The sequence below is a fragment of the Bombina bombina genome, chromosome 4 (genome assembly GCF_027579735.1).
Source record: "Bombina bombina isolate aBomBom1 chromosome 4, aBomBom1.pri, whole genome shotgun sequence".
NCBI lineage: Eukaryota > Metazoa > Chordata > Amphibia > Anura > Bombinatoridae > Bombina > Bombina bombina.
In genome coordinates this window covers 536,052,020-536,075,170 of record NC_069502.1, presented here as the reverse complement: position 1 = coordinate 536,075,170, position 23,151 = coordinate 536,052,020, and the positions used below count along the sequence as shown (strand labels likewise).

Genomic DNA, 23,151 nt, shown 5'->3' with positions numbered 1-23,151 from the left:
CCAAGGGGCATTGCTGTAGTACCTTACTTGGACGACATTCTGATTCAAGCGTCGTCCCTTCCTCAAGCAAAGGCTCACACGGACATCGTCCTGGCCTTTCTCAGATCTCACGGATGGAAAGTGAACGTGGAAAAGAGTTCTCTATCTCCGTCAACAAGGGTTCCCTTCCTGGGAACAATAATAGACTCCTTAGAAATGAGGATATTTCTGACAGAGGCCAGAAAATCAAAGCTTCTAGACTCTTGTCGGATACTTCATTCCGTTCCTCTTCCTTCCATAGCTCAGTGCATGGAAGTGATCGGGTTGATGGTAGCGGCTATGGACATAGTTCCTTTTGCGCGCATTCATCTAAGACCATTACAACTGTGCATGCTCAGTCAGTGGAATGGGGATTATACAGACTTGTCTCCGAAGATACAAGTAAATCAGAGGACCAGAGACTCACTCCGTTGGTGGCTGTCCCTGGACAACCTGTCACAAGGGATGACATTCCGCAGACCAGAGTGGGTCATTGTCACGACCGACGCCAGTCTGATGGGCTGGGGCGCGGTCTGGGGATCCCTGAAAGCTCAGGGTCTTTGGTCTCGGGAAGAATCTCTTCTACCGATAAATATTCTGGAACTGAGAGCGATATTCAATGCTCTCAAGGCTTGGCCTCAGCTAGCGAGGGCCAAGTTCATACGGTTTCAATCAGACAACATGACAACTGTTGCGTACATCAACCATCAGGGGGGAACAAGGAGTTCCCTAGCGATGGAAGAAGTGACCAAAATCATTCTATGGGCGGAGTCTCACTCCTGCCACCTGTCCGCTATCCACATCCCAGGAGTGGAAAATTGGGAAGCGGATTTTCTGAGTCGTCAGACATTGCATCCGGGGGAGTGGGAACTCCATCCGGAAATCTTTGCCCAAGTCACTCAGCTGTGGGGCATTCCAGACATGGATCTGATGGCCTCTCGTCAGAACTTCAAAGTTCCCTGCTACGGGTCCAGATCCAGGGATCCCAAGGCGGCTCTAGTGGATGCACTAGTAGCACCTTGGACCTTCAAACTAGCTTATGTGTTCCCGCCGTTCCCTCTCATCCCCAGGCTGGTAGCCAGGATCAATCAGGAGAGGGCGTCGGTGATCTTGATAGCTCCTGCGTGGCCACGCAGGACTTGGTATGCAGATCTGGTGAATATGTCATCGGCTCCACCTTGGAAGCTACCTTTGAGACGAGACCTTCTTGTTCAGGGTCCGTTCGAACATCCGAACCTGGTTTCACTCCAGCTGACTGCTTGGAGATTGAACGCTTGATCTTATCGAAGCGAGGGTTCTCAGATTCTGTTATCGATACTCTTGTGCAGGCCAGAAAGCCTGTAACTAGAAAGATTTACCACAAAATTTGGAAAAAATATATCTGTTGGTGTGAATCTAAAGGATTCCCTTGGGACAAGGTCTAGATTCCTAAGATTCTATCCTTCCTTCAAGAAGGATTGGAAAAAGGATTATCTGCAAGTTCCCTGAAGGGACAGATTTCTGCCTTGTCTGTGTTACTTCACAAAAAGCTGGCAGCTGTGCCAGATGTTCAAGCCTTTGTTCAGGCTCTGGTTAGAATTAAGCCTGTTTACAAACCTTTGACTCCTCCTTGGAGTCTCAATTTAGTTCTTTCAGTTCTTCAGGGGGTTCCGTTTGAACCCTTACATTCCGTTGATATTAAGTTATTATCTTGGAAAGTTTTGTTTTTGGTTGCAATCTCTTCTGCTAGAAGAGTTTCAGAATTATCTGCTCTGCAGTGTTCTCCTCCTTATCTGGTGTTCCATGCAGATAAGGTGGTTTTACGTACTAAGCCTGGTTTTCTTCCAAAAGTTGTTTCTAACAAAAACATTAACCAGGAGATTATTGTACCTTCTCTGTGTCCGAAACCAGTTTCAAAGAAGGAACGTTTGTTGCACAATTTGGATGTTGTTCGCGCTCTAAAATTCTATTTAGATGCTACAAAGGATTTTAGACAAACATCTTCCTTGTTTGTTGTTTATTCTGGTAAAAGGAGAGGTCAAAAAGCAACTTCTACCTCTCTCTCTTTTTGGATTAAAAGCATCATCAGATTGGCTTACGAGACTGCCGGACGGCAGCCTCCCGAAAGAATCACAGCTCATTCCACTAGGGCTGTGGCTTCCACATGGGCCTTCAAGAACGAGGCTTCTGTTGATCAGATATGTAGGGCAGCGACTTGGTCTTCACTGCACACTTTTACCAAATTTTACAAGTTTGATACTTTTGCTTCTTCTGAGGCTATTTTTGGGAGAAAGGTTTTGCAAGCCGTGGTGCCTTCCATTTAGGTGACCTGATTTGCTCCCTCCCTTCATCCGTGTCCTAAAGCTTTGGTATTGGTTCCCACAAGTAAGGATGACGCCGTGGACCGGACACACCTATGTTGGAGAAAACAGAATTTATGTTTACCTGATAAATTACTTTCTCCAACGGTGTGTCCGGTCCACGGCCCGCCCTGGTTTTTTTAATCAGGTCTGATAATTTATTTTCTTTAACTACAGTCACCACGGTACCATATGGTTTCTCCTATGCAAATATTCCTCCTTAACGTCGGTCGAATGACTGGGGTAGGCGGAGCCTAGGAGGGATCATGTGACCAGCTTTGCTGGGCTCTTTGCCATTTCCTGTTGGGGAGGAGAATATCCCACAAGTAAGGATGACGCCGTGGACCGGACACACCGTTGGAGAAAGTAATTTATCAGGTAAACATAAATTCTGTTTTTTAGTTTCGTCCTATCTCTATGGGGATTTATAGCTATTAACACAATTAATTAGAACACTCTAATGCTTGATTTGCTTTTAAATGGTAAGCAGATAAATCAAATTTTTCCCTTCGTCCTTTTAATGATATTGAATTTGTATTTTACACAGGATTAAATCAGGTTCTCAGCCAGCAAGCAAACAACGAAGTAAGTCCTTTGGATAGCCTTATTCAAAGACTACAGCAAGAGCAAGACCAGAGACTGAATGTAGAGGCTGGAAGCAGTATCAACAGCCGCATGGGAAGAGGTATGAATAGCTAGTATATGGCTCAGTTAGCCAACATCAGATCTATTATATGGTGCAGAGATGTTTTAGTCAGACATAACTTTAACACCAAAATTGGAATATATTTTTTTTGCTATTGGTAAAAGAGAAATACACAATTAAAAAAAAAATCTAACTTCCAATTAAACTTGATATTACATTTATCTTTTTAATTGGATAGTTGTAAAAGCATAATACAATTCAAATACACCTTATTCATTTTAGATATTTACTTCCCTTTTTTCCCTTCCTTTCTACCTACCTGCCAGCTCATCAATTTTCTTGGAGAAACTAAAATGCTTAGTGTCAGTAAGTTGTGAGTTAAATGTAATTTCTTTTCTAAGATATGGTGAGTCCACAACGTCCTCAATTTCTAGTGGGAATATCACTCCTGGCCAGCAGGAGGATTCAAAGAGCACCACAGCAAAGATGTTAAGTATCACTCCCCTTACCATAAACCCCAGTCATTCTCTTTGTCTTTGTCAATAGAGTAGGTGAAGTTTTGGTGTCTGAAGAAAATTGGATTTCTTTCGCTACAAGCAAGATTTTAGACGTAGTCCATGCTAATCTCTTCCGTAGGGTATTGGTGACTTTAAAGCATTTAGGAACTTGTAAGGTGGGCCTTGCTGTGTTTTCCTAACATATTTGCTGCCCATGGTATAGAAAGCCAGAGTAGGTTTACTCTGTTCTTTCTCTTTCTACAGGTCTCTGTGAGGAGTATGTGTCCTTTCATGCCTTGTAAACTGTCCTCCTGCCGGATGGCTAGACTGCAGGTAAGTGCTTTTGTCTTCCAGGTTGGAGACTTGCAATAATAAGACTTTATAAAATGCAGTTTTTTGGGACTTTTTTTTTTTTTTTGCAGAGGCATGCACTTTATTCATATGTGAGAGAAATGCGGGAGTTTCTTTCCTAATATGTGGGATTTACCCCCATAGGCTGTATTTTCTTGAGGTTGCCTTTTTATATATTTTATAAATTGCTTGTTTTTCTACTGTAGTTACAGTGGTAAGTAATCTGTGTGGAGAGTGGGAGAATCGGAGCTCAATGGGTGAATTTTCTCCTTTAAGGGCAACATTATTTATTATCTCTGGCATGTTTACTAAATTGTCTAGTTAGCCAGTTTCAGTACTTTCTACTCAGGTTAAGATCCTGAAGGGCCAGCTTTTTAGGTTTTCTGCTTTTGTTGATGTGTTGACTGTGAGATGAAGCGCACTGTTATTTTAACAGTGCACTTCATCTCTTTTCTGCCCAGGTGATTCCACTTATTCCCCTTACAATTCTGTGAATAGTTGTGTATAATTCAAGAAGATGCTAAAATGATTGCAGAGTTTTGGGAAAGCGTGCCAATTCTTTTAGTTGTGCTCTGTTTTCCTGGATTTTGCCACCTCCTTCTCTGTTTGTAAACGGAGCGATGCCATTTTCTTCATAAATGGAAAGAGTCCACAGCGGCATTCATTTTTTTGGGAATTCAGAACCTGGCCACCAGGAGGAGGCAAAGACACCCCAGCCAAAGGCTTAAATACCCCTCCCACTTCCCTCATCCACCAGTCATTCTTTGCCTTTCGTCCCAGGAGGTTGGCAGAGAAGTGTCAGAGTTTGCGTTTAGTCTCTTATGGAGAGTAGTACTCTTTGGAATGGGACTGGAGTTTTAACTAGTCCTGTCAGCTTTTCAGTGAAAGCATGGATGAAAGTGCGGAAATGCAGGGAGAGTCTTTCTGCGAAACCATCCCGATTCATTTATTTAACAGCTCCGTAAAGCAATCGGCGTTGACTAGTTTCGCTATCTGCTTTCTTCTCTCAAATCCATGGCAGAAGCGATGCTACTATCTGTCACACTTGAAGGGCCGTGTTCCTGTTCCACGGCGTAGATTCCGGTAAGATTGTTTAATTTTACTTTCATCATGATTGTATGGTATTATAAATGTTTTCCCGAGAGGCTACCACCTTGCGGGACTAACTATAAATTAGGGTCTCAGTGAGGCTCCTTTCTCTTGTAAGGTGTATCCAGCCCACGGATTCATCCTTGTGGGATTTTCTCCTTCCCTACAGGAAGTGGCAAAGAGAGCACACAGCAGAGCTGTCCATATAGCTCCCCCTCTAGCTCCACCCCCCAGTCATTCTCTTTGCCGGCTCTAAGCACTAGGGTCTCTCTCGGGAGGGTAAAGTGAATGTGGTGTTAGAATTGTAGTTTTTATTATCTTCAATCAAAAGTTCGTTATTTTAAATGGTACCGGTTTGTACTATTTACTCTCTAGCAGAAAAGTGATGAAGATTTCTGCTGAGAGGAAAATTATTTTAGCATGTTGTAACTAAAATCCACTGCTGTTCCCACACAGGACTGAGGAGTACCAGAAAACTTCAGTTGGGGGGAACAGTTTGCAGGGGAACTGCAATAAGGTATGTTCAGTCATTTATTTCTAGACAAGAATGAGATAATGCTAGAAGAGACTGACAATATCCCCATGAGGGGAGGGTAAGCTATGTTCAGAGACTTAGTAAGGAATTGAATGCTTACATAACAGGGCTAATTATGCTGGTTGACACTAATTCAGGGCAATCGATTGTTTTTTTAGGAAAAAAGACACTTTGAAAGTCCTTTTGGGTTCTTTCTGGGGTTATTACCCACATGGCTATTTTTTATTCACTTTGGAGTGATTTCTTAGGCCTCACAGCTCCGGAGTAGAGTTTGCGGGGCCTAATTTTGCGCCTCAGATGCGCAGTTAGAATTACATAGAAGTTCATGCTGCTTCACATGGAGGGTCCTGCTGCTGTTTGAGGGCCTAAAGGAAGCTATATTCCCCCAAATCTGGTCCCTAAGGGCAGGTAGGGCCACAGCAGTGCTGTGGCAAGGTGCTGTAGTAATTTTAACCGGGTGTTGGCTTTAGGCTGCTCCGGTTTGGGCATTAAGGGGTTAATCGTTTTGCTACTAGTGGTGCAATCTTACTAAGGCTTTAGGTACATACTGTGAAAATTTCAAAAGGATTACTGCATTTTTCACTGTTTTGCAAAATTGTGTGCCTTTTTTATCTCTTAAAGGCACAGTAACGTTTTTTCAAATTCTGTTTTTTATTTGATTAAAGTGATTTCCAAGCCTGTTTGTGTATACTACTAGTCTGTTAAACATGTCTGACACCAAGGAAAATCCTTGTTCAATGTGTTTAGAAGCCATGGTGGAACCCCCTCTCAGAATGTGTCCCACTTGTACTGATATGTCTATACACTTTAAAGATCATATTGTTGCACTTAAGAATGTGGCCCAAGATGATTCTCAGACTGAAGGTAACGAGGGTAGCCCGTCTGCCTCTCCCCAAGTGTCACAACCAGTTACGCGCGCTCAAGCGACGCCTAGTACCTCTAGTGCGTCTAACCCTTTTACATTACAAGACTTAGCGGCAGTCATGGATAATTCTCTTGCAGCTTTCTTATCTAAACTGCCCGTGTTACCTCCGTTTTAAGAACAGATTATGAGCATTCTGACGCTTTGGTAGCTGTATCTGATATACCCTCACAACGCTCTGAAGTGGGAGCGAGGGATTTGATGTCTGAGTTAGAAGTCTCTGATTCAGGAAGGGTTCCTCCTCAGACAGATTCAGATACATTGGCTTTTAAATTTAAACTAGAACACCTCCGCGTTTTGCTCAGGGAGGTATTAGCTACTCTGGATAACTTCGACCCTTTGGTGGTCCCAGAAAAATTGTGTAAAATGGACAAGTACCTAGAGGTCCCTGTTTACACTGATGCGTTTCCGGTCCCTAAGAGGATTGCGGATATCGTTACTAGGGAGTGGGATAGGCCAGGTGTCCCCTTTGTTCCCTCTCCTGTTTTTAAGAAAATGTTCCCCATATCTGACCCCATGCGGGACTCGTGGCAGACGGTCCCTAAGGTGGAGGGGGCTATTTCTTCACTTGCTAAACGCACAACCATACCAATTGAAGGCAGTTGTGCTTTTAAAGACCCTATGGATAAAAAATTAGAGGGTTTACTTAAGAAAATTTTTGTTCAACAAGGTTTTCTTCTCCAACCTATTGCCTGCATTATTCCTGTAACTACTGCAGCTGCTTTCTGGTTTGAGGCGCTGGAAGACTCGCTCCAGACGGAGACCTCATATGAGGAAATTATGGATAGAATTAAGGCTCTAAAGCTAGCTAATTCTTTTATCACTGACGCCGCTTTCAAAATAGCTGTTAGCGTAAAAAAATTCAGGGCGCTATGGCTAAAGTCCTGGTCGATGTGTCGTCTAAATCCAAGCTTTTGAACAACCCCTTCAAAGGAAAGACCCTCTTCGGGCCTGAATTGAAAGAGATTATTTCAGAAATCACCGGGGGAAAAGGCCATGCTCTCCCTCAGGACAAGCCCTTTAAGACAAAGAACAAAGCTAATTTTCGTTCCTTTCGTAATTTCAGGAACGGCCCCTCTTCATCCTCTCCGGCTGCAAAGCAAGAGGGTAACGCTTCACAGCCCAAGGCAACCTGGAAACCTTACCAGGGCTGGAATAAGGGTAAACAGGCCAAAAAGCCTTCAGCTGCCACCAAGACAGCATGAAGGGGTAGCCCCCGATCCGGGACCGGATCTAGTAGGGGGCAGACTCTCTCTCTTCGCTCAGGCCTGGGCAAGAGATGTACACGATCCTTGGGCATTAGAGATTGTATCCCAGAGATGTCTTCTAGAATTCAAAGACTCTCTTCCTAGGGGAAGGTTCCACATTTCTCGTCTGTCTACAGATCAGACAAAGAAAGAGGCGTTTTTACGCTGTGTAGAAGATCTACATACAATGGGAGTGATCCACCCAGTTCCAATTGCGGAACAAGGGTTGGGTTTTTACTCAAACCTGTTTGTGGTTCCCAAAAAAGAGGGAACTTTCAGACCCATCCTGGATCTAAAAATTCTAAACAGATTCCTCAGAGTCCCATCATTCAAAATGGAGACCATTCGGACAATCTTACCAATGATCCAGGAAGGTCAATATATGACTACCGTGGATCTAAAGGATGCATACCTACACATTCCTATCCACAAAGATCATCACCAGTTTCTCAGGTTCCCTTTTCTGGATAAGCATTACCAGTTTGTGGCTCTTCCCTTGGGCTTAGCCACTGCTCCCAGAATTTTCACAAAGGTGCTAGGGTCCCTCCTGGCGGTCCTAAGAACGCGGGGCATAGCAGTGGCACCTTACCTAGACGACATCTTAATTCAGGCGCCGTCTTTCCAAAGAGCCAAGTCTCACACGGAGATTGTGTTGGCCTTTCTGAGGTCTCATGGGTGGAAGGTGAACATCAAAAAGAGTTCTCTTTCCCCTCTCACAAGGGTTCCCTTCCTAGGGACTCTAATAGACTCGGTAGAAATGAAAATATTTCTGACGGAGGTCAGAAAATTAAAACTCTTTACTACTTGCCGAGCTCTTCATTCCATTCCCCGGCCATCTGTAGCTCAGTGCATGGAGACAATCGGATTAATGGTAGCAGCAATGGACATAGTCCCTTTTGCTTGGATACACCTCAGACCACTGCAACTATGCATGCTCAAACAGTGGAATGGGGATTATGTATATTTGTCTCCTCAAATTCAGTTGGACCAGGAGACCAGAGATTCTCTTCTCTGGTGGTTGTCTCAGGATCTCCTGTCTCAGGGAATGTGGATCATTGTAATGACCGACGCCAGTCTGTTAGGCTGAGGTGCGGTCTGGGACTCCCTGAAAGTTTAGGGCTTATGGTCTCGGGAAGAAACTCTTCTCCCGATAAACATTCTGGAACGGAGGGCGATATTCAACGCTCTTCAGGCATGGCCTCAACTAGCTGCGTCCAAATTCATCAGATTTCAGTCGGACAACATCACGACTGTAGCTTACGTCAATCATCAGGGGGGAACAAGGAGTTCCCTAGCGATGACGGAAGTAACCAAAATAATCAGGTGGGCGTAGGATCACTCTCAGCAATTCACATCCCAGGAGTAGACAACTGGGAGGCGGATTTTCTAAGTCGTCAGACTTTTCACCCGGGGGAGTGGGAACTCCACCCGGAGGTATTTGCCCAGCTGACTCAGCTATGGGGCACTCCAGAGTTGGATCTGATGGCGTCCCGTCAGAACACCAAACTTCCTCTCTATGGGTCCAGGTCCCGGGATCCCAAGGCGGTATTGATAGATGCTCTAGCAGCGCCTTGGTCCTTCAATCTGGCTTATGCTTTTCCACCGTTTCCTCTTCTCCCTCGTCTGGTCGCCAGAATCAAGCAGGAGAAGGCTTCGGTGTTTCTGATAGCGCCTGTGTGGCCACGCAGGACTTGGTATGCAGACCTAGTGGACATGTCATCTGTCCCACCATGGACATTGCCAATGAGGCAGGATCTTCTAATACAGGGTCCGTTCAAGCATCCAAATCTAATTTCTCTGCGTCTGACTGCTTGGAGATTGAACGCTTAATTCTATCAAAGCGTGGTTTCTCTGAGTCAGTTATAGATACTCTGATTCAGGCTAGAAAGCCTGTCACCAGGAAAATCTACCATAAGATATGGCGGAAATATCTTTGTTGGTGTGAATCCAAGGGTTACTCATGGAGTAAGATTAGGATTCCCAGCATATTGTCTTTCCTCCAAGAAGGATTGGAGAATGGATTGTCAGCTAGTTCATTAAAAGGACAGATATCTGCTCTGTCTATCCTTTTACACAAGCGTCTGGCAGAGTTACCAGACGTTCAAGCGTTTACTCAGGCTTTAGTCAGAATCAAGCCTGTTTATAAACCCGTGGCTCCGCCATGGAGTCTAAATTTAGTTCTTTCAGTTCTTCAAGGGGTTCCGTTTGAACCTTTACATTTCATAGATATTAAGTTGTTATCTTGGAAAGTTTTGTTTTTGGTAGCTATCTCTTCTGCTCGAAGAGTCTCAGAATTATCTGCCTTGCAGTGTGATTCACCTTACCTGGTGTTCCACGCAGATAAGGTAGTTTTGCGTACCAAACCTGGTTTTCTTCCTAAAGTTGTTTCTAACAAGAATATTAACCAGGAAATAGTTGTTTCTTCTCTGTGTCCTAATCCTTCTTCGAAGAAGGAACGTCTGTTACACAATCTTGATGTAGTTCGTTCTTTAAAGTTCTATTTACAAGCAACTAAGGATTTCAGACTATCAACTTCCTTGTTTATCTATTCTGGTAAGAGGAGAGGTCAGAAAGTGACTGCTACCTCTCTTTCCTTTTGGCTGCAAAGCATCATCCGTTTGGCCTATGAGACTGCTGGCCAGCAGCCTCCTGAAACTGTTACTGCTCATTCTACCAGAGCAGTGGCTTCCACATGGGCTTTTAAAAATGAGGCTTCTGTTGAACAGATTTGCAAGGCAGCGACTTGGTCTTCACTGCATTCTTTTTCCAAATTTTCCAAATTCTATACTTTTGCTTCTTCGGAGGCTATTTTTGGGAGAAAGGTTTTACAAGCAGTGGTGCCTTCCGTTTAAGGTACCTGTCTTGTTCCCTCCCTTCATCCGTGTCCTAAAGCTTTGGTATTGGTATCCCACAAGTAAAGGATGAATCCGTGGACTGGATATACCTTACAAGAGAAAACAGAATTTATGCTTACCTGATAAATTACTTTGTCTTGTGGTGTATCCAGTCCACGACCCGCCCTGGCAATTGAGTCAGGTAAATTTTTTTTGTTTAAACTACAGTCACCACTGCACCCTATGGTTTCTCCTTTTTCTTCCTAACCTTTGGTCGAATGACTGGGGGTGGAGCTAGAGGGGGAGCTATATGGACAGCTCTGCTGTGTGCTCTCTTTGCCACTTCCTGTAGGGAAGGAGAATATCCCACAAGTAAAGGATGAATCCGTGGACTGGATACACCACAAGAGAAAGTAATTTATCAGGTAAGCATAAATTCTGTTTTTGTATCTTGGAAGCAAGGGTTAATGTCTCCTGAGGGGGGTTTTAGAACAGGTTTTTTTTAATCATGTTTGTTATGTGATTCAACCTGCTTATGTGTAGTGTTACTTAGGCTCATGGCTTATGGAACATAACGTCCTTTGGAAGTGACACAGCCTTTACGGTCGGGCGCGCTTTTTCTGGACTGTATGGTTTACCTTGTGACTGGGCGTGGTTATGTTTTTGACTCTCCATTTCCGCATTCCTGACATTGTGGCGTCAGAGAAATTCTGATCTGCTGATGTTGGGTTCTTAGGAGGTGGTGAGAGCCCCAACCATTGGGGGTGTCAGGTGCCATTTAAGTTTTTAGTCCAATTTTTTTTATCAATACCCTAGCTATGGAGGAGTCTGATATTGCGGAGAAGGGCATCTCTGTTTCAGCTTCTACTCCTTGCGCAGAATGCGCATTGCCCCGGATGATACTAGCCTATCAGTTATGTTCTGAATGCCGTGTTAGAATGCCCAATTCCTCTGTATCGGGGAATCAAGGCGCCGCTGAGCCATCCGCCTGTGGGGCTTCTGGCCTCTGAGTGGCGAGTTCCCTTCCACCATTGCTTACTACGCATGCAGGTAACCCAGACTTTGCTTATCTTTCTCCGGAAGAAGCTTCTTCCCGCCAGGGGTTTTGGCATGATGTTGCATGTCCATAATTTTGGCACTGGTGCGTATGCAACTTCCTGAAGTGGGTTTTAGATACTGTTTGTGTTCCGTTATCCAGGGCTCTTTAGGTTTGAGTTGGCCTGTTCAGTTCTCTGGGGGAACAACTGTCCCTGAGGCTTCAGGGGGTCATCTTTCGGGGCCGGAGTCGTCTTTCGCTCCGGCGAAGGTATGCTGTGCTTTTCGGTATAGACTGACGCGCCTTCGTGTTCTTTTGAGGCACGCTTTGGCCTTGTCGGACGATCCCATCTTTAATGGATCTGAGACTTCTTAGTCAGCTTCTTCGAATAGCTTGCAGAATTAGACATAAGGGGATGAAGTAATCTTCTTATAGTCTTGTTATCGAGTACTCCTTCCAGTCTGAGCTTGGTAGAACAGCGTCCCTGTTGGGCCGTTCCTGCGGGTGTGTCTGTTCTTTTTAGGCGATAAACCTGCGGGTTGCCTTATCTTTTATTTTATTTTGATTTCAAGCTCATGTTGGTTTTATATTTCCTTCTGGAAGTTTGTCTGGAATCGATACTCATGATTGTTTATTCTCACTGTTGCTTCTAAGGAAGTTTGTTATGGATATGGTTAGTCCTATGTGTGTCTACTGTTTTTTCCCTCTCTAGGGGGGATTCTGTGTGGCCTTGACAGTGATGACCCTTGGTTTCAGGCTGGTCCTGATTGGGTTCAGATCCTTTTGCCTCGAGTTCTAATTCAGACACGTGGCGCCTGTCCTGCCTGCCTGGTCTGGTTGGGCGTTGAGGGCCTCACATATTATTGTGTTATTATTGTTTTATTTTACAAGTTCCAGCTAAGCATCTGAGTGGACCTTAGGGTCAGTGAAGCATGGGGGATTGGTTCAGTCCTTAAATGCCTCTCGAGCTGGTCGACTGGGACTCAGTGGAGTTCTGCTGCGACTCTCTCTTTGATTCCGACTTTACGCTGGGATGTGGAGTGTTTCCTTCCCGCGTGGGTTGGAGGTTGGGAGGATTTAGGACCTCCTTGTCGCCGGTTCTGACGGGCTTGCCTTCTGCGGCTCTTGGAATGTCCTTTCTGGATTTTTTTCCTTTTGACGTTCTCTTCTTCGGATGAGATTTTGGAACTTTGTCCGTTGCTCCTTAGCGGTCTTGGCCGCCTTGTGGGGGGGCTTGCAGCCTTTTTCCTATTTCGGGAATTTAATTGTTCCCTATCAGGGGCGATAGGCGTGTTGTCTCCTTCTGCAAACTTCGCTTAGGGGTTTTTCTACCGGGGTTTGAGATTCTCTGCATTCTTTTTAATTGGGTACGGTCCTATGGTACTCCTGTGGAGATTATGGAGACTAGCCTTTGTTTTTCTCACTCTGCGGGGTCCTCAGTGTTTCTCTGGGTGTTGTTTTAATGCCTGTTTGGGCTCTGGGCTCTTAGTGTGACTCTGTCGTACTTAAGCTCCTTTTGGAGTGTTGGACTCCTGCAAGGGATGGCTGGTGAGGTAGCTCAGTTGGTAGATGCCCTGACTACAAAAAAGACTGTTTAAAAGATCCAAGGTCACAGGTTCATATCACAGAAGGGCTGACTCAGCCCTTCATCCAAAGATTTTTGAGTGAGTCTGGTTCCTTTTTTCCGGGTCAGTCCGGTTATGTTCCCTGTGACGATCCCTTGAACGATTTAGGACTCAGGCCTATAGTTTTTGTTGTGGATCTTCTAGATGTCCGGAAGAATTACGATCCTGTGGCTGGTTCGGTGCAATCCAGTTTTTCCAGGGAACATAGGCTATAAGCTTCAGTCTAGACAGTTGGGACAGGTTTTCTGTGCCTTTTTGACTGAGGTGTGCTCCCCTTTTTGTGGAGTTCCTCGATGTTCATCTATGACGTCTGGATGATTTTCAGTTGGATTTGTTCCTCAGCCTATGACTTCACGTCTTATGAGCTTGTGCGCTGTTCTTTCAATCCTCTCCCCTTCGGGGGGAAGTGGTCCTCCTTATGGAGGTGGGCTTTTCCTCTCTCTGGAGGTTGGTTGTCCTGTCCTGTGTGCAGGTCGTTAGTACAGGTGTTTTTATTCTCTAGACGAGAGCGATCTGCTCTCTGGGGTTCTGTTTCATCTGGGGAGATGATGTCTCCATGTTTGAGACTGTCATAGAGTGTTGTGCTAGGTCTTCTGAGGGCTCAATTGCATTTTCTCTGTTCCTCTCCTATGGGGTTCTCTTTGGAATTCCTATTGTTAGAGCTCTTGGGTTGGCACCCGCGCTCCATTGGTGTGGCTTAGTCCATCCTTTTCCATCCTCTTTCAGGGGATCAGTGTTTGGGTTCTTTTCTGTTCTCCTGTCTTTCAGACCTGACAGCCAGCTGTAGTGGCCTGTGGGTTACTTTCTACCTAGCAAGCGGAAGGTTTGCGGTTTGAAATCAGTTGCAGCCGTTGGCACCTTGTCTGGGTTGGCAGACTTTTGCCAAGACTCTATTGTTAGCCTTGGGTCTGGTGTGCCTTTTTGAGGTTCTGTGCTTTCTCCATATTCAATATATGTAAGTAAGACTGGCATCTTTTTGGTTAAGCCTGTGATGGGTCCACTGCTTAGTGGATGTTTTGCAGTCTGTTGGTTACTGTTTGTGACCTATCCTCTGCTACTCCTACTTGCCTGTAAGTATTTGACCTCTAAGTCATCCTGGTATGACTAGCGTGTGGTGTTGACCCAGGGGTTTGCCTTCTGGGTTTGCTGCACGTATATCGGTTCTGAAGACTTCAATATTTTGAGTTTCCTTGCAGACGACTCTATCTTCAGTTGTTTTTTAGTGTGTGGTTGCACTATCTTTGGGAGAAGTTCTTCTCTGTGCCGGATTCCCGGTTTTAACCTTGGGGATTCTGCACATTCTGGGGTCTGGGCATTGCATCCCCTTGTTTCTCACTGTGAGCTTGACTTGGCTTGTGGACTATCTGCGGGTCAGTGTCCTTGGGTCTTTTCTTTTTCAAAATTTCTCGGCTTCGGACGAAGCGGGGTTCTTGTTGGGTAAGGGTTTTTCAGACATGATGCCCTCAGAAGGGGCCATCTTTGTACTCTCCCGTTTGAGCATTCAGTGTCCTCTATAACTTGGGTATTGTTTTCCCAAAAGTAATAAATGCAGCTGTGGACTCTTTCCATTTATGAAGAAAAACTTAAATTATGCTTACCTAATCATTTTCTTTTCTTTAGATGGAAAGAGTCCACAGCTCCCCACCCGTGTTTTTCTGTGGCGTCTGTAATTTTTCTTCTGGCATTTTTTCACCCTGATATTTCTTCTACTGTTCCTTGTTCCTCGGCAAAAATACTGGGGGAAGAGGGAAGTGAGAGGAGTGTCTTTGCCTCCTCCTGGTGGCCAGGCTCTGAATTCCCAAAAGTAATGAATGCAGCTGTGCACTCTATCCATCAGAAGGAAAGAAAATTATCAGGTAAGCATAATTTACGTTTTTCTGCTATTCTGATGCACTCACGTGACCCCGGCTCCTTCTCTGACGGAGAACGGATTGGCGGTCTTGTCTTCAGTCTCAGTGAGTAAATGCTGAGCCCTCTGATGCTTTATTGGCCATCTCCGATGTACCCTTACAGTGTTCTGATTTGGGGGTGGGGGAATTGCTGTCTGAGGGAGAGCTTTCTGATTCAGGAAAGATGTTCCCTCAAACAGACTCAGATGTGACGGCCTTTAAGTTTAAGCTTGAACAACTCCGCTTGTAACTCAGGGAGGTCTTAGCGACTTTGGATGATTGACCCTATTGTCATCCCACCAGAGAAACTGTGTAAAATGGATAAATATCTAGAGGTCCCTACTTACACTAATGTTTTTCCAGTCCCTAGAAGAATTTCGGACATTGTTACTAAGGAATGGGATAGACCAGGCATTCCGTTCTCTCCCCCTCCTACTTTTAAGAAAATGTTTCCCACGTCTGACACCATTCGGGATTCGTGGCAGACGGTCCCTAAGGTGGAGGGAGCTATTTCTACCCTTTCTAAGCGTACAACTATACCTATTGAGGACACCTATTGAGGACAGTTGTGCTTTCAAAGATCCTATGGATAAAAAATTAGAGGGGCTTCTAAAGAAATTGTTTATTCATCAGAGTTTTCTTCTACAACCTATAGTGTGCATTGTTCCAGTAACTACTGCAGCAGCTTTTTGGTTTGAGGCTCTAAAGGAGTCTCTTAAGGTTGAAACCCCATTAGACGATATTTTGGATAGAATTAAGGCTCTCAAGCTAGCTAATTCTTTTATTACAGATGCCGCTTTCCAAATGGCTAAATTAGCGGCAAAGAATGCAGGCTTTGCTATTTTAGCGCGTAGAGCATTATGGCTTAAGTCGTGGTCTGCTGATGTGTCATCTAAATCCAAGCTTTTAGCTATTCCCTTTAAGGGTAAGACCCTATTCGGGCCTGAACTAAAGGAGATCATTTCTGACATTACTGGAGGTAAAGGTCATGCCCTTCCTCAGGACAAGATGGTTAAAATGAGGACCAAACAGAATAATTTCCTTTCGAAACTTTAAAGGCGGTCCCTCTACTAACTCATCCGCCTCCAAGCAGGAGGGGAACTTTGCTCAATCCAAGTCAGTCTGGAGACCTAACCAGACCTGGAATAAAGGTAAACAGGCCAAGAAGCCCGCTGCTGCTACCAAGACAGCATGAAGGGGCAGCCCCCGATCCGGGACCGGATCTAGTAGGGGGCAGACTTTCTCTCTTCGCTCAGGCTTGGGCAAGAGACATTCAGGATTCCTGGGCATTAGAAATTGTGACCCAGGGGTATCGTCTAGAATTCAAGGATTCTCTCCCAAGGGGGCCATTTAATCTTTCACGTTTGTCTGTAGACCAGACAAAAAGAGAGGCGTTCTTACTCTGTGTAGAAGACCTATATACCATGGGTGTAATCTGCCCAGTTCCAAAATTAGAGCAGGGGTTTTACTTCAATCTGTTTGTGGTTCCCAATAAAGAGGGATCCTTCAGACCGATTTTAGATCTCAAAAGTCTAAACAAATTTCTCAGAGTCCCATCGTTCAAGATGGAGACCATACGAACAATTTTACCAATGATCCAGGAGGGTCAATATATGACCACCGTGGATTTGAAGGATGCCTATCTTCACATTCCTATCCACAAAGATCATCACCAGTTCCTCAGGTTCGCCTTCCTGGACAAACATTTACCAGTTTGTGGCCCTTCCTTTCGGGTTGGCCAGAGCTCCCAGAATTTTCACAAAGGTGCTAGGGTCCGTTCTGGCGGTTCTAAGGCCGCGGGGCATAGCAGTGGCGCCCTATCTGGACGATATTTTGATTCAGGCGTCAACTTACCATCTAGCCAAATCTCACACGGACATCGTGTTGGCTTTTCTAAGAACTCACTGGTGGAAAGTGAACATAAAAAAAGAGTTCACTTGTTCCTTTGACAAGAGTTCCATTCCTAGGAACTCTGATAGACTCGGTAGACATGAAAAATTTTCTGACGGAGGTAAGAAAATCAAAGATCTTAACTACTTGCCAAGCACTTCATTCCATTCCTCGGCCATCAGTGGCTCAGTGTATGGAGGTAATTGGATTAATGGTAGCGGCAATGGACATAGTTCCGTTTGCTCGCTTACATCTCAGACCACTGCAGCTGTGCATGCTCAGAAAGTGGAATGGGGATTATGCGGATTTATCTCTGCGGATAAATCTGAATCTAGAGACCAGAGACTCTCTTCATTGGTGGTTGTCACAGGATCATCTGTCCCAAGGAATGTGCTTCCGCAGGCCAGCATGGGTCATAGTGACGACGGACGCCAGCCTATTGGGCTGGGGTGCAGTCTGGAATTCCCTGAAGGCTCAGGGTGTGTGGACTCAGAGTCCCTACTACGAATAAATAATCTGGAACTGAGAGCGATATTCAACGCGCTTCAAGCGTGGCCTCAGCTGGCTTTGGCCAAATTCATAAGATTCCAGTCGGACAACATCACGACTGTAGCATATATCAATCATCAAGGGGGAACAAAGAGTTCTCTAGCGATGATAGATGTTTCCAAAATAATTAGATGGGCAGAGACTCACTCTTGCCATCTATCAGCAATATATATCCCAGGAGTGGAGGACTTGGAAGTGGATTTTCTAAGTCGTCAGACTTTTCATCCGGGGAAGTGGGAGCTCCATCCTTAGGTGTTTGCAAAATTGATTCATCAATGGGGCACACCGGAATTGGATCTGATGGCATCTCGTCAGATTGCCAAACTTCCTTGTTACGGGTCCAGATCAAGGGATCTTCAAGCAGTAATGATAGATGCTCTAGCAGTACCTTGGTCGTTCAACCTGGCTTATGTGTTTCCTCCTTTTCCTCTCCTACCTCGTCTGATTGCGAGAATCAAACAGGAGAGGGCTTTGGTAATCTTGATAGCGCCTGTGTGGCCATGCAGGACTTGGTATTCAGACCTGGTGGAAATGTCATCTCTGCCACCGTGGAAACTGCCACTGAGACAGGACCTTCTCATTCAGGGTCCGTTCCAACATCCAAATCTAATTTCTCTGCAACTGACTGCCTGGAGACTGAACGCTTGATTTTATCTAAGCGGGGATTCTCTGAGTCGGTCATTGATACCTTGATTCAGGCTCGAAAGCCTGTCGCTAGGAAAATTTACCATAAGATATAGCGTAAATATCTTTATTGGTGCGATTCCAAAGGCTACTCATGGAGTAAGATCAGGATTCCTAGGATTTTGTCCTTGCTCCAAGAAGGATTGGAGAAGGGGTTTATCAGCTAGTTCCTTAAATAGACAGATTTCTGCTTTGTCAATCTTACTACACAAGCGTCTGGCAGATGTCCCAGACGTTCAGTCGTTTTGTCAGGCTTTGGTTAGAATTAAGCCTGTGTTTAAACCTGTTGCTCCGCCATGGAGTTTGAATTTAGTTCTTAATGTTCTTCAAGGGGTTCCGTTTGAACCCATGCATTGCATAGATATTAAACTTCTATCTTGGAAAGTTCTGTTTTTATCTCGAAGAGTTTCTGAGCTATCTGCGTTACAATGCGACTCGCCTTATCTTATATTCCATTCTGATAAGGTGGTTTTGCGCACTAAACCTGAATTCTTCGTAAGGTTGTTTCAAATAAGAATATTAATCATGAAATTGTTGTTCCTTCTCTGTGTCCTAATCCTTCTTCTAAGAAGGAGCGTCTGTTACATAATTTGGACGTGGTTTGTGCCTTGAAGTTTTACTTGCAAGCGACCAAGGATTTCCGTCAAACATCTTCTCTATTTTTTGTCTATTCTGGAAAGCGTAGAGGTCAAAAAGCTACGGCTACCTCTCTTTCTTTTTGGCTGAAAAGCATCATCTGTTTGGCATACGAGACTGCTGGACAGCAGCCTCCTGAAAAAATTACAACTCATTTTACTAGAGCGGTGGCTTCCACATGGGTGTCAGCCTGTGGAAGGTAATCTCACCCCTGTAAAGGAGAGAGGGAATTTTAGGACCACAACTGCAGCTTTAAAAGTGTTGTGAAAGTATCAATGATTCTGTATAGGTGAAGGGAGGCAGCAAGGTTCAGAATCAATGGATACAGTTCACTTTTATTATAAGGATAGGTGAGACAATGGCTGAGACCACAGAGCATATAGCCCCACTCAGTATTGACAAACTGGTTCCCACTTAAATAATAACATGCAATTGCAAGGTTAAGGAGTTAAACAGATAGTATCTGATCATAATTGGCAGCACAGATAACAGTACAAGAAAAAGGCAAAATACAGCTAATGACACTTGAGCTTTTTAAGGTACTGAGACTGACAAATAACGAAGTTAGGTAAATATTAGCGCATTTGAATACGAAGGCATCTTAACTAAAAGTTCTGAGACATGTCTGGAGTAAATGTTGAATATTGGTAACTTACTGCGGTACAGGAGTGAAGGAAGCGCTTTTTAAAGTTACTATAGAAGTAATGGGTGAGTGGTGTCTGGACACAGAGTAGTTCCCCTGCAGAGTCTGGGGATTTGCAGCGTGTGCGATGGCGTGTGACGTCACCGCTTGCCGGTTCCGGTCCTGTGTTTGGTAGAGAGGTGAGCTGCGTCTGTCTCAAAGGTTGCAAGGAAGTTTGAGGGTGAGAAGCTGGATTCAACAATCAAGCAATTTGGTATGAGTAGGAGGGAAATTTAAACAGCTTGATGGGGAGGAGATTATGTAAGTGTGAAAAGACACAGCTATACAAAGGATAAAGCAAAGAACTTAGGCAGTCATGACAGGACCCCCCCCCCAAGGATCAACTCCGGGGATCGGGTCCAGGGCGATCAGGACAACGTTCATGGAACCTGGCCACCAATCGGGGGGCAGATAGATTAGAAGCCGGTTCCCAGGAGTCCTCAGAATCAGGATAGCCCTTCCAATGAACCAGATACTGAAGCTGCCCTCGAAAGCGTCGGGAGTCCAACACATCTTGTACCTCATACTCCAGGGTGGCATCCTGCAGATGAGGAAGTATAGGAATAGAAGGATCATGGTGACGAAGCTGTCTATAAGGCTTGAGGAGAGACACATGAAAGGTAGGATGGGATTTCAGATTTGCTGGTAAGGCGAGGGTGACAGCATTCATATTCACAATCTTTACGATGGGGAATGGTCCAATAAAACTGGAAGACAGTTTCCTGGAAGGAAGGGGTAAATGTAGATTACGTGTCGATAACCAAACGTAGTCACCTACAGCATATTTAGGCGAGGGAATCCTTTTCTTGTCAAAATGAAATTTATACCGATCCTTGGCGATGCGAATATTTTCAGCAGTTAATGAAAAGGATTCACTAATAGTGTTGATGAGGTCATTCACAACAGGACAAGTGTTGCCGACCATAGAATCCCATTCAAAAGAGGGATGGAAACCATAATTAATGAAAAACGGTGTGGAGTTAGTAGAGGAATGAATGGAATTGTTGAAGGCGAATTCTGCGTATGGCAGAAGTTGGGTCCAGTTCTCTTGTTTAGCTGAGATGAAACATCTTAAGTATTGTTCAATGCACTGGTTTGTTCTTTCAGTCTGGCCATTAGTTTGTGGATGGAAAGAGGTACTGAGACGTCTAGAAATACCTAGTGAGTGACAAAGTTGTTTCCAGAAGTGGCTGGTAAATTGAGTACCCCTATATGAGGTGATACTATTCGGGAGTCCGTGATACTTGAACACATGGTGGATCATTAAGGAAATGGTTTCAGAAGAAGTTGGGAGTTTATGGTAGGGCACAAAATGTGCCATTTTACTAAATAGGTCCACGACTACTAATATGGTGTTATTCCTTTCTGAGATAGGCAGGTCGACTATATAGTCGATAGCTATGTCTCTCCAAGGACGGTCAGGAGTCGGTAAGGGGATCAATTTTCCGTACGGGGGAGTCCTCCCTTTTTTAGTAGTTTCGCAGATCATACAGGTCTTAACGTAATCCGCGATATCGGAGAGGTAAGTTGGCCACCAAAAGTATCTGGAGACTAATTCTTGAGTTTTCTTTATGCCCATATGTCCAGCAGATGGGGAGTCATGTAAAGTTTTTAAGACTGTTGGTCTGAGACTGTTGGGTACATAGATTTGTTGTTGGTGATAATACAACCCATCCGTGTGTAAATCCAAGACCTGTAATGGTTTATTTGAGTCAGTCTGTTGTGCCGATTTGAACTGATTGTTTTGTTCTACAGTTAAAGCTAAGAACCTGTCTAGAGGAATTAAGGGTGAGAGGTTTGGATGCGGAACTTGGTCCACCAAGTGTCTTGAGAGGGCATCAGCCTTCTTGTTCTTGTTTGCAGGACGGTAGGTGATAAGATAATTAAACCTAGCCAAGAATAGGTTCCAACGGACCTGCCGTGCACTAAGAGTCCTATTAGATTGTAAGTATTCTAGATTTTTGTGATCCGTGTAGATCAAGATTGGAAGACTGGTCCCTTCCAGAAGGTGTCTCCATTGTTCTAATGAAGTCTTGATTGCTAACAGTTCTTTATCCCCAATTGGGTAGTTGATTTCAGCTGAATTAAGTAATCGTGAATAGAAGGCGACAGGGTGTAGAGGGTCCTTAGGAGTCAACCTCTGGGAGAGGATTGCTCCCAAAGCATAATTAGATGCATCCACTTCCAGGATATACTGTAACTTAGAATTAGGGAATTGGAGGATAGGGGCCGTAGTGAAAGCCTTTTTTAAAAAGTTGAAAATTTGTTCTAAATCATCGTTCCATCGAAAGTGTGTATCAGATTTGGTCAAGTTAGTTAATGGTCTTGTCAAATCAGCGAAATTTTTAATAAACTTCCTGTAGAAATTGGCGAAACCCATGAACCTTTGTATATCCTTTTTACTTTTTGGGGAAGGCCAATTTTGGATTACCGATATCTTATCATTATCCATCTGGATACCTTGGGGTGATACAATATAACCTAGAAATTTTATTTCTTTGGAGTGAAATAAGCATTTTTCTAGTTTGACATATAGAGAATTTTCTCTCAACCGTGTTAATACTAGGGTAACATGTTTGATGTGTTCTGTACGTGAGGTAGAGAATATGAGTATATCATCCAAATATATCACCATAAATAAATCCAAAAAAATCCTTAAAAATGTCATTTATAAAGTATTGAAAAGTAGCCGGGGCATTACAGAGGCCAAATGGCATCACAGTATATTCAAATAAGCCGTAACGTGTACGGAATGCTGTAAGCCATTCATGACCCTCCTTGATACGTACTAAGTTGTAAGCCCCTCTGAGATCCAATTTAGTGTATATAGTAGCATCTTGTAATCTATCAAGGAGTTGGGGAATTAAAGGCAAAGGATAGCGGTTTTTTATTGTACGCTTGTTTAGTTCTCTGTAATCAATAATGGGTCTTAGGGACTGATCTTTATTTTTAACAAAAAATATTCCAGCCCCAGCTGGGGAGGTGGAAGGACGTATAAAGCCTTTCTTTAAGTTATCAGCCAAATAAGTTTTAAGGTGTTGTAACTCAGGTTCTGAGAGGGGAAATATATGGCCGTAAGGTATATCAACACCTGGCAGGAGATCAATAGGGCAGTCATAAACCCTATGAGGTGGTAGATTCTCTGATTCTTTTTTATCAAAGACATCAGCGAATGTAATGTATTCCTTGGGGATTTGTAATGGAACATCTAGTAAAATTTGTTCCTGATGGAGACACAAATCTTTACAATATGGAGAATTAAAGAGAACTTGTGAAGTTGACCATTGTATAGTGGGATCGTGTTGTTTAAACCAAGTGATACCAAGTATAATGGGATATAGAGGTGAGGGTATAACATCAAAAGTAAGATACTCTGTGTGTTGGTCATGTGTGGTGAGCCTTAATGGTATGGTATGGTATAAGATGGGTCCTGAAGTTATTTCATTACCATCAATAAATCGAAGTACACTAGGCACCAATTTCTTAACAAGTGGAATTTTATTTACAGTAGTGAATTGGTGATCTATATAATTATGGCTCGCTCCAGAGTCAAGGATTGCTTGTGAGTTGAGTCTTTGCTGATCCCACTGTAATAAGATAGGAAGGGAGCAATGATTAGACTGTGTTTGTTTAGCAGATAGACATATATTTGTAGTGTTCATCTTACCCTTCCTACGCTGTA

The 23,151-nt window shown here is 44.1% G+C and overlaps 1 protein-coding gene across 1 annotated transcript in view; it reads left to right on the top strand.

Moving 5' to 3' along the window:
- PHIP (pleckstrin homology domain interacting protein) overlaps positions 1-23,151 on the top strand; it is a gene marked incomplete in the record, with an annotated part of 1,163,892 nt that overhangs the window by 623,106 nt on the left and 517,635 nt on the right. Inside the window, 1 exon segment of the mRNA XM_053710468.1 lies at positions 2,905-3,042. Coding sequence (XP_053566443.1) covers positions 2,905-3,042 — 138 coding nt within the window.